Source organism: Tachypleus tridentatus, chromosome 3, assembly GCF_004210375.1.
Source record: "Tachypleus tridentatus isolate NWPU-2018 chromosome 3, ASM421037v1, whole genome shotgun sequence".
In the NCBI taxonomy this organism is placed as follows: Eukaryota; Metazoa; Arthropoda; class Merostomata; order Xiphosura; family Limulidae; genus Tachypleus; species Tachypleus tridentatus.
The window spans coordinates 47,970,705-47,983,586 of NC_134827.1; the positions used below are offsets into that span (position 1 = coordinate 47,970,705).

Sequence of the window (12,882 nt, forward strand, 5' to 3'; positions counted from 1 at the left end):
CCATCAGTTAGCTACACCCATAGTTCACAATCACTTATAAGGTTACATTAAATATACACCATGTTTTATATCAGATAAGAGATGGCCTCCATCAGTTAGCTACACCCATAGTTCACAATCACTTATAAGGTTACATTAAATATATACCATGTTTTATATCAGATAAGAGATGGCCTCTATCAGTTAGCTACACCCATAGTTCACAATCACTTATAAGGTTACATTAAATATATACCATGTTTTATATCAGATAAGAGATGGCCTCCATCAGTTAGCTACACCCATAGTTCACAATCACTTCCAAGATTACATTAAATATACACCATGTTTTATATCAGATAAGAGATGGGCTCCATCAGTTAGCTACACCCATAGTTCACAAGCACTTACAAGGTTACATTAAATATATACCATGTTTTATATCAGATAAGAGATGGCCTCCATCAGTTAGCTACACCCATAGTTCACAATCACTTACAAGGTTACATTAAATATACACCATGTTTTATATCAGATAAGAGATGGCCTCCATCAGTTAGCTACACCCATACTTCACAATCTCTTACAAGGTTACATTAAATATACACCATGTTTTATATCAGATAAGAGATGGCCTCCATCAGTTAGCTACACCCATAGTTCACAATCACTTATAAGGTTACATTAAATATACACCATGTTTTATATCAGATAAGAGATGGCCTCCATCAGTTAGCTACACCCATAGTTCACAATCACTTACAAGGTTACATTAAATATATACCATGTTTTATATCAGATAAGAGATGGCCTCCATCAGTTAGCTACACCCATAGTTCCCTAATACATCAAATTTGGATAAATAAATAGCTACAAGTTCAGTCTTGCTGAGTGATGACCAGTTTCTGTGAATAACTACTACAAGTTCAGTCTTGCTGAGTGAAGACCAGTTTCTGTGAATAACTACTACAGGTTCAGTCTTGATGAGTGATGACCAGTTTCTGTGAATAACTACCACAAGTTCAGTCTTGCTGAGTGATGACCAGTTTCTGTGAATAACTACTACATTTTCAGTCTTGCTGAGTGAAGACCAGTTTCTGTGAATAACTACTACAAGTTCAGTCTTGCTGAGTGATGACCAGTTTCTGTGAATAACTACTACACGTTCAGTCTTGCTGAGTGAAGACCAGTTTCTGTGAATAACTACTACAAGTTCAGTCTTGCTGAGTGATGACCAGTTTCTGTGAATAACTACTACAAGTTCAGTCTTGCTGAGTGATGACCAGTTTCTGTGAATAACTACTACAGGTTCAGTCTTGCTGAGTGATGACCAGTTTCTGTGAATATCTACTACAAGTTCAGTTTTGCTGAGTGAAGACCAGTTTCTGTGAATAACTACTACAGGTTCAGTCTTGCTGAGTGATGACCAGTTTCTGTGAATAACTAAATAGCTACAAGTTCAGTCTGGCTGAGTGATGACCAGTTTCTGTGAATAACTACTACAAGTTCAGTCTTGCTGAGTGAAGACAAGTTTCTGTGAATAACTACTACAAGTTCAGTCTTGCTGAGTGAAGACCAGTTTCTGTGAATAACTACTACAGGTTCAGTCTTGCTGAGTGAAGACCAGTTTCTGTGAATAACTACTACAAGTTCAGTCTTGCTGAGTGAAGACCAGTTTCTGTGAATAACTACTACAGGTTCAGTCTTGCTGAGTGATGATTAGTTTTTGTGAATAACTACTACAAGTTCAGTCTTGCGGAGTGAAGACCAGTTTCTGTGAATAACTACTACAGGTTCAGTCTTGCCGAGTGAAGACCAGTTTCTGTGAATAACTACTACAAGTTCAGTCTTGCTGAGTGAAGACCAGTTTCTGTGAATAACTACTACACGTTCAGTCTTGCTGAGTGAAGACCAGTTTCTGTAAATAACTACTACAAGTTCAGTCTTGCTGAGTGAAGACCAGTTTCTGTGAATAACTACTACAAGTTCAGTCTTGCTGAGTGAAGACCAGTTTCTGTGAATAACTACTACAAGTTCAGTCTTGCCGAGTGAAGACCAGTTTCTGTGAATAACTACTACACGTTCAGTCTTGCTGAGTGATGACCAGTTTCTGTAAATAACTACTACAAGTTCAGTCTTGCTGAGTGAAGACCAGTTTCTGTGAATAACTACTACAAGTTCAGTCTTGCTGAGTGAAAACCAGTTTCTGTGAATAACTACTACAAGTTCAGTCTTGCCGAGTGAAGACCAGTTTCTGTGAATAACTAAATAGCTACAAGTTCAGTTTGGCTGAGTGATGACCAGTTTCTGTGAATAACTACTACAAGTTCAGTCTTGCTGAGTGAAGACCAGTTTCTGTGAATAACTACTACACGTTCAGTCTTGCTGAGTGATGACCAGTTTCTGTAAATAACTACTACAAGTTCAGTCTTGCTGAGTGAAGACCAGTTTCTGTGAATAACTACTACAAGTTCAGTCTTGCTGAGTGAAAACCAGTTTCTGTGAATAACTACTACAAGTTCAGTCTTGCCGAGTGAAGACCAGTTTCTGTGAATAACTAAATAGCTACAAGTTCAGTTTGGCTGAGTGATGACCAGTTCCTGTGAATAACTGCTACACGTTCAGTCTTGCTCAGTTTCTGTGAATAACTACTACAAGTTCAGTCTTGTTGAGTGATGACCAGTTTCTGTGAATAACTACTACAAGTTCAGTCTTGCCGAGTGATGGCCAGTTTCTGTGAATAACTGCTACAAGTTCAATCTTGCCGAGTGATGACCAGTTTCTGTGAATAACTACTACAAGTTCAGTCTTGCCGAGTGATGACCAGTTTCTGTGAATAACTACTACAAGTTCAGTCTTGCTGAGTGAAGACCAGTTTCTGTGAATAACTACTACAAGTTCAGTCTTGCCGAGTGATAACCAGTTTCTGTGAATAACTACTACAAGTTCAGTCTTGCTGAGTGAAGACCAGTTTCTGTGAATAACTACTACAAGTTCAGTCTTGCCGAGTGAAGACCAGTTTCTGTGAATAACTACTACACGTTCAGTCTTGCCGAGTGAAGACCAGTTTCTGTGAATAACTAAATAGCTAGTAATGTAGTAACTAAGTCCTTCTTCAGACAAGCCATCTTTATAATGTAGTAACTAATCCTTTAGACAAACCATCTTTATAATGCAGTAACTAAGTCCTTCTTCAGACAAGCCATCTTTATAATGTAGTAACTAAGTCCTTCTTCAGACAAATCATCTTTATAATGTAGTAACTAAGTCCTTTAGACAAACCACTTTATAATGTAGTGACTGAATCCTTTCACAAACCATCTTTATAATGTAGTAACTAAATCCTTCTTCAGACAAGCCATCTTTATAATGTAGTAACTAAGTCCTTCTTCAGACAAGCCATCTTTATAATGTAGTAAATAAGTCCTTCTTCAGACAAGCCATCTTTATAATGTAGTAAATAAGTCCTTCTTCAGACAAGCCATCTTTATAATGTAGTAACTAAATCCTTCTTCAGACAAGCCATCTTTATAATGTAGTAAATAAGTCCTTCTTCAGACAAGCCATCTTTATAATGTAGTAACTAAATCCTTCTTCAGACAAGCCATCGTTATAATGCAGTAACTAAGTCCTTCTTCAGACAAACCATCTTTATAATGTAGTAACTAAATCCTTCTTCAGACAAACCATCTTTATAATGTAGTAACTAAGACCTTCTTTGGACAAGCCATCTTTATAATGTAGTAACTAAATTCTTCAGACAAGCCATCTTTATAATGCAGTAACTAAGTCCTTCTTCAGACAAGCCATCTTTATAATGTAGTAACTAAATCCTTCTTCAGACAAGCCATCTTTATAATGTAGTAACTAAGTCCTTCTTCAAACAAGCCATCTTTATAATGTAGTAACTAAATCTTTCTTCAGACAAACCGTCTTTATAATGTAGTAACTAGCTTTTTAGACAAACCATCTTTATAATGTAGTAACTACATCCTTCTTCAGACAAACCATCTTTATAATTTAGTAAATAAATACTTATTCAGACAAACAATGTTTATAATGTAGTAACTAACTTTTTAGACATACCATCTTTATATTGCAGTAACTAACTCCTTTCACAAACCATCTTTATAATGTAGTAACTAAGGTTGTTATACAAGCCATCTTTATAATGTAGTAACTAAGTCCTTCTTCAGACAAACCATCTTTATAATGTGGTCACTCAATCCTTCTTCACACAAACCATCTTTATAATGTAGTATCTACGTCTTTTGAACAAACCTTTTTTATTATGTAGTAACTAAATCCTTTAGACAAACCAACTTTGTAATGTAGTAACTAAATCCTTCTTCAGACAAACCTCCTTTATAATGTTGTAACTAAATCCTTTCACAAACCATCTTTATAATGTAGTATCTAAATCCTTTCACAAACCATCCTTATAATGTAGTCACTCAATCCTTATTGAGACAAACCATCTTTATAAAGTAGTAACTAAATCCTTTTTCAGACAACCCATCTTAATGTAGTCACTCAATTCTTCTTCAGACAAACCAACTTTATAATGTAGTAACTAAGTCTTAAACAAACAATTTTTATAATGTAGTAACAAAATCCTTATTCAGACAAACCATCCTTATAATGTAGTAACTAAGACCTTTAGGCAAACCATCTTTATAATGTTGTAACTAAATCCTTTCACAAACCATCTTTATAATGTAGTAACTAAATCCTTCGTCAGACAACCCATCTTAATAATGTAGTCACTCAATCTTCTTCAGAGAAACCATCTTTATAATGTAGTAACTAAGTCCTTTAGACAAACCACCTTTATAAAGTAGTGACTAAGTCCTTCTTCAGACAAACAATTTTGATAATGTAGTAACTAAGTCTTATAAACAAACAATTTTTATAATGTAGTAACTAAGTTTTTTAGACAAACCATCTTTATAATGTAGTAACTAAATCCTTCTTCAGACAAACCATCATTATAATGTAGTAACTACTTCCTTTGTCTTTAGACAAACAATTTTTATAATGTAGTAACTAAATCCTTATTCAGACAAACTATCTTTTTAAAGTAGTCACTCAATTATTCTTGAGACAAACCATCTTTATAATGTAGTGACTAACTCCTTTAGACAAACCATCGTTATAAAGTAGTAACTAAGACCTTTAGGCAAACCGTCTTTATAATGTTGTAACTAAATCCTTTCACAAACCGTCTTTATAATGTAGTAACTAAATCCTTTCACAAACCATCTTTATAATGTAGTAACTAAATCCTTTCACAAGCAATCTCTATAATGTAGTCACTCAATCCTTCTTGAGACAAACCATCTTTATAATGTAGTAACTAAATCCTTCGTCAGACAACACATCTTAATAATGTAGTCACTCAATCTTCTTCAGAGAAACCATCTTTATAATGTAGTAACTAAGTCCTTTAGACAAACCACCTTTATAAAGTAGTGACTAAGTCCTTCTTCAGACAAACAATTTTGATAATGTAGTAACTAAGTTTTTTAGACAAACAATTTTTATAATGTAGTAACTAAATCCTTCTTCAGACAAACCATCATTATAATGTAGTAACTAATTCCTTCTTTAGACAAACAATTTTTATAATGTAGTAACTAAATCCTTCTTCAAACAAACCACCTTTATAATGTAGTAACTAATTCCTTCTTTAGACAACCATTTTTATAATGTGGTTACTCAATCCTTCTTCAGACAAACGATCTTTATAATGTAGTAACGAAATCCTTCTTAATACAAACTTTCATCTGTTCCCCTTAGGAAATATGTAAACGTACGGTAATTTGATTGTCCGTTTGAAGTCAGTCTGGTTTACTGTTACTGTTATTAATGGCTCTGTCTTGGTTTTACAGAGAAACCACACCCTATTCATAACCTAAGAACTGAAGATGTTGACAGTCGTTCTGTTAGGGTTTCTTGGGATCAGCCCTATAGCGGAAACTTGCCCATAACAGGTTACTTGTTGATGTACAGAAAACAAACAGGTGAGCTAACTGTTGTGTTACGTTTTATGTCTCCTACTGTGTCAAACACGTCCTTCCTGTTGCATTATGAATACATATATATATATATGTACACACATTGAAATAGTAATTAATCAATCATACACCGGATTGTGTTTATTATTGAGCAGATGGTGAAACTGAAACCAAAACCAAGTCGATTCCCAGCATCAAAACCACAACCACCGTTCATGGCTTGTCTCCTCTGACAAACTACATTTTCGAAGTCGTCGCTGAAAACTCATTAGGACGTGGTAACCCTAGTCGGAAACTAGCTGTGCAGACAAAGGAAGAGGGTAAGTATACGAAATGACGTCATTTCCTGAAATACACGCTACTAGACCAGAGTTATTGTTGTCCGGAATGACAGACATTGTTAATAATGCATGAATGAAACTACGAATGCTGTATTCATCATCAATTGCCATTACAAGATTCAACTCACACCTAGCTGACCTTTATCTTGAACCAGATAACGTCCATCACAAGATAAATGACATTCATATTTTAATATTTATTCGGCCCAGCATAGCCACGTGGTTAACGCACTCGACTGGTAATCCGAGGGTAGCGGCTTCGAATCCCCTTCACACCAAATATGCTCGCCCTTTCAGCCCTGAGGGCGTAATAACATTACTATCAATCCCACTATTCATTGGTTATAGGGTAGCCCAAGAGTTGGCGGTGGGTGGTGATGACTCGCTGCCTTCCTTCTTGTCTTACACTGTTAAATTAGGGACAGCGAGCGTAGATAGGCCTCGTGTAGTTTTGAGTGAAATTCAAAACAAACAAAATATTTATTTTTGGTTATAAACACCATTACCTATGTTTTTTGAAATGTTGGTCATACTCACAAGTGTTGGTTGTAATAATAGACCGTTTTAAATAAGATGTCCTTTATTGTGGATAAAGTAACACGGATACTGTGAATGTTATGACTGGACTTTTGTTCCCAACGTTTCGTCTATATTAATTTCCTAAAGAAGGCGTGTGGTCCAAACGTTGAGAACAAGATGTCCGATCATACTATTTATAGTCTCACGGCTACTTTAGTATCCATTTGTCAATGTAAATAATACAGACGTTTTTTTATCAACATACAACGTTTCATTAATCACTCGTTAAGCCTATCTTCAAACTTTATGTTCTAAAAGTGGGGTCACGTCATCAAATAACCGTCATCGTTGTATTTCTGAGCCTTATCTTAAAGTTGATTTTATACACTTGATTTTAGTGCCATCTAGTGGCGGTAAATGATAATGGCTAATGAAATCTGTGGAGAAAAAGCCCAGTTTGTTCGTGAACAAGAAAGGTCCATTCTCTGAAACCGCTGGAGTTAAGAGTTTCTGTTCTACAAAACGTACGTTGCTTTAGTGTAATTTAAAATGGTCTTCCGCCTAGAATATTATAATAAATTTCGATTTGTACTTTAGGCTTAAAAGTATATTATCATTCTGATTTGATCTCACAACTAGGCCTACATGGTACAGTTAAAATATGAATAATTAAGGGTAAAGAAGACGATAAAAAACGTGATTATATATCAAAGAATAATTTTATAGTTTCATATCAAACTCTATACCAATGTTATAGTTTCATACCAAACTCTATATCAGTGTTATAGTTTCATATCAAACTGTATATCAATGTTATAGTTTCATATCAAACTATGTTTCATATAGTTTCAATGTTATAGTTTCATATCAAACTCTATACCAATGTTATAGTTTCATATCAATCTCTATACCAATGTTATAGTTTCATATCAAACTCTATACCAATGTTATAGTTTCATATCAAACTCTATACCAATGTTATAGTTTCATATCAAACTCTATACCAATGTTATAGTTTCATATCAAACTCTATACCAATGTTATAGTTTCATATCAAACTCTATACCAATGTTATAGTTTCATATCAAACTCTATACCAATGTTATAGTTTCATATCAAACTCTATACCAATGTTATAGTTTCATACCAATGTTATAGTTTCATACCAAACTCTATATCAGTGTTATAGTTTCATATGAAACTCTATACCAATGTTATAGTTTCATATCAAACTTTATACCAATGTTATAGTTTCATTCCAAACTCTATATCAATGTTATAGTTTCATACCAAACTCTATATCAATGTTATAGTTTCATATCAAACTTTATACCAATATTATAGTTTGATATCAAACTCTATATCAATTTTGTAGTTTCATATCAAACTCTATACCAATGTTATAGTTTCATACCAAATTCTATATCAATGTTATAGTTTCATTCCAAACTTTATACCAATGTTATAGTTTCATTCCAAACTCTATATCAATGTTATAGTTTCATATCAACCTGTATACCAATGTTATAGTTTCATACCAAACTCTATACCAATGTTATAGTTTCATATCAAACTCTATACCAATGTTATAGTTTCATATCAAACTCTATACCAATTTTATAGTTTCATATCAAACTCTATATCAATGTTATAGTTTCATACCAAACTCTATATCAATGTTATAGTTTCATATCAAACTCTATACCAATGTTATAGTTTCATATCAAACTCTATACCAATGTTATAGTTTCATATCAAACTCTATACCAATGTTATAGTTTCATACCAAACTCTATATCAATGTTATAGTTTTATATCAAACTCTATACCAATGTTATAGTTTCATATCAAACTTTATACCAATGTTATAGTTTCATTCCAAACTCTATATCAATGTTATAGTTTCATATGAAACTGTATATCAGTGTTATAGTTTCATATCAACCTGTATACCAATGTTATAGTTTGATATCAAACTCTATATCAATTTTGTAGTTTCATATCAAACTCTATACCAATGTTATAGTTTCATACCAAATTCTATATCAATGTTATAGTTTCATACCAAACTATATACCATTGTTATAGTTTCATACCAAACTCTATATCAATGTTATAGTTTCATATCAAACTCTATACCAATGTTATAGTTTCATACCAAACTCTATACCAATGTTATAGTTTCATACCAAACTCCATATCAATGTTATAGTTTCATATCAAACTCTATATCAATGTTATAGTTTCATATTAAACTCTATACCAATGTTATAGTTTCATACCAAACTCTATACCAATGTTATAGTTTCATATCAAACTCTTTATTAATGTTATAGTTTCATATCAAACTCTATACGAATGTTATAGTTTCATATCAAACTCTATATCAATGTTATAGTTTCATACCAAACTCTATATCAATGTTATAGTTTCATATCAAACTCTATACCAATGTTATAGTTTCATATCAAACTCTATACCAATGTTATAGTTTCATATCAAACTCTATACCAATGTTATAGTTTCATACCAAACTCTATATCAGTGTTATAGTTTCATATCAAACTCTATACCAATGTTATAGTTTCATATCAAACTTTATACCAATGTTATAGTTTCATTCCAAACTCTATATCAATGTTATAGTTTCATATGAAACTGTATATCAGTGTTATAGTTTCATATCAACCAGTATACCAATGTTATAGTTTCATATCAAACTCTATATCAATTTTGTAGTTTCATATCAAACTCTATACCACTGTTATAGTTTCATATCAAACTCTATAACAATGTTATAGTTTCATATCAAACTATACCAATGTTATAGTTTCATATCAAACTCTATACCAATGTTATAGTTTCATATCAAACTGTATATCAATGTTATAGTTTCATACCAAACTCTATACCAATGTTATAGTTTCGTACCAAACTCTATATCAATGTTATAGTTTCGTACCAAACTCTATACCAATGTTATAGTTTCATACCAAACTCTATACCAATGTTATAGTTTCATACCAAACTCTATACCAATGTTATAGTTTCATACCAAACTCTATACCAATGTTATACTTTCATACCAAACTCTATACCAATGTTATAGTTTCATACCAAACTCTATACCAATGTTATAGTTTCATACCAAACTCTATATCAATGTTATAGTTTCATATCAAACTCTATAACAATGTTATAGTTTCATATCAAACTCTATAACAATGTTATAGTTTCATATCAAACTCTATACCAATGTTATAGTTTCATATCAAACTTTATACCAATGTTATAGTTTCTTATCAAACTCTATACCAATGTTATAGTTTCATACCAAACTATACCAATGTTATAGTTTCATACCAAACTCTATACCAATGTTATAGTTTCATACCAAACTCTATACCAATGTTATAGTTTCATATCAAACTCTATACCAATGTTATAGTTTCATACCAAACTCTATACCAGTGTTATAGTTTCATATCAAACTCTATACCAATGTTATAGTTTCATATCAAACTCTATACCAATGTTATAGTTTCATATCAAACTCTATACCAATGTTATAGTTTCATATCAAACTCTATACCAATGTTATAGTTTCATATCAAACTCTATACCAATGTTATAGTTTCATATCAAACTCTATACCAATGTTATAGTTTCATATCAAACTCTATACCAATGTTATAGTTTCATATCAAACTCTATACCAATGTTATAGTTTCATACCAAATCTATACCATTGTTATAGTTTCATACCAAACTCTATATCAATGTTATAGTTTCATATCAAACTCTATACCAATGTTATAGTTTCATATCAAACTCTATATCAATGTTATAGTTTCATATCAAACTCTATACCAATGTTATAGTTTCATACCAAACTCTATATCAATGTTATAGTTTCATATCAAACTCTATACCAATGTTATAGTTTCATATCCAAACTCTATATCAATGTTATAGTTTCATATCAAACTCTATACCAATGTTATAGTTTCATACCAAACTCTTTATTAATGTTATAGTTTCATATCAAACTCTATACCAATGTTATAGTTTCATATCAAACTCTATACCAATGTTATAGTTTCATATCAAACTCTATATCAATGTTATAGTTTCATACCAAACTCTGTACCAATGTTATAGTTTCATATCAAACTCTATACCAATGTTATAGTTTCATATCAAACTCTATACCAATGTTATAGTTTCATATCAAACTCTATATCAATGTTATAGTTTCATATCAAACTCTATACCAATGTTATAGTTTCATATCAAACTCTATACCAATGTTATAGTTTCATATCAAACTCTATACCAATGTTATAGTTTCATACCAAACTCTATATCAATGTTATAGTTTCATATCAAACTCTATACCAATGTTATAGTTTCATATCAAACTCTATATCAATTTTATAGTTTCATATCAAACTCTATACCAATGTTATAGTTTCATATCAAACTCTATACCAATGTTATAGTTTCATATCAAACTCTATATCAATGTTATAGTTTCATACCAAACTCTATACCAATGTTATAGTTTCATACCAAACTCTATATCAATGTTATAGTTTCGTACCAAACTCTATACCAATGTTATAGTTTCATACCAAACTCTATACCAATGTTATAGTTTCATACCAAACTCTATACCAATGTTATAGTTTCATACCAAACTCTATACCAATGTTATAGTTTCATACCAAACTCTATACCAATGTTATAGTTTCATATCAAACTCTATACCAATGTTATAGTTTCATATCAAACTCTATACCAATGTTATAGTTTCATATCAAACTCTATAACAATGTTATAGTTTCATATCAAACTCTATAACAATGTTATAGTTTCATATCAAACTATACCAATGTTATAGTTTCATACCAAACTCTATACCAATGTTATAGTTTCATACCAAACTCTATACCAATGTTATAGTTTCATATCAAACTCTATACCAATGTTATAGTTTCATACCAAACTCTATACCAATGTTATAGTTTCATACCAAACTCTATACCAATGTTATAGTTTCATACCAAACTCTATACCAATGTTATAGTTTCATATCAAACTCTATACCAATGTTATAGTTTCATATCAAACTCTATACCAATGTTATAGTTTCATATCAAACTCTATACCAATGTTATAGTTTCATATCAAACTCTATACCAATGTTATAGTTTCATATCAAACTCTATACCAATGTTATAGTTTCATATCAAACTCTATACCAATGTTATAGTTTCATATCAAACTCTATACCAATGTTATAGTTTCATATCAAACTCTATACCAATGTTATAGTTTCATATCATATCAAATCTATACCAATGTTATAGTTTCATACCAAATGCTATACCATTGTTATAGTTTCATACCAAACTCTATACCATTGTTATAGTTTCATACCAAACTCTATACCAATGTTATAGTTTCATATCAAACTCTATACCAATGTTATAGTTTCATATCAAACTCTATACCAATGTTATAGTTTCATACCAAACTCTATACCAATGTTATAGTTTCATACCAAACTCTATACCAATGTTATAGTTTCATATCAAACTTTATACCAATGTTATAGTTTCATTCCAAACTCTATATCAATGTTATAGTTTCATATGAAACTGTATATCAGTGTTATAGTTTCATATCAACCTGTATACCAATGTTATAGTTTGATATCAAACTCTATATCAATTTTATAGTTTCATATCAAACTCTATACCAATGTTATAGTTTCATACCAAACTCTATACCAATGTTATAGTTTCATACCAAACTCTATATCAATGTTATAGTTTCATATCAAACTCTATATCAATGTTATAGTTTCATATCAAACTCTATACCAATGTTATAGTTTCATACCAAACTCTATACCAATGTTATAGTTTCATATCAAACTCTATATTAATGTTATAGTTTCATATCAAACTCTATACCAATGTTATAGTTTCATATCAAACTCTATACCAATGTTATAGTTT

General features: G+C 31.3%; 2 protein-coding genes across 3 annotated transcripts in view; both read left to right on the top strand.

Annotated features, from left to right (window-relative positions):
• The window catches only part of LOC143247883 (cell adhesion molecule Dscam1-like), a 39,465-nt gene extending 32,916 nt beyond the window's left edge, over positions 1-6,549 (top strand). Inside the window, exons 13-14 of the mRNA XM_076496440.1 lie at positions 5,871-6,002; positions 6,152-6,549. Coding sequence (XP_076352555.1) covers positions 5,871-6,002; positions 6,152-6,333 — 314 coding nt within the window. The 3' untranslated portion in view covers positions 6,334-6,549. The remainder of the gene's footprint in view (positions 1-5,870; positions 6,003-6,151) is intronic.
• The window catches only part of LOC143246802 (cell adhesion molecule Dscam1-like), a 227,778-nt gene that overhangs the window by 63,865 nt on the left and 151,031 nt on the right, over positions 1-12,882 (top strand). The gene's annotated exons all lie outside the window — the stretch shown is intronic.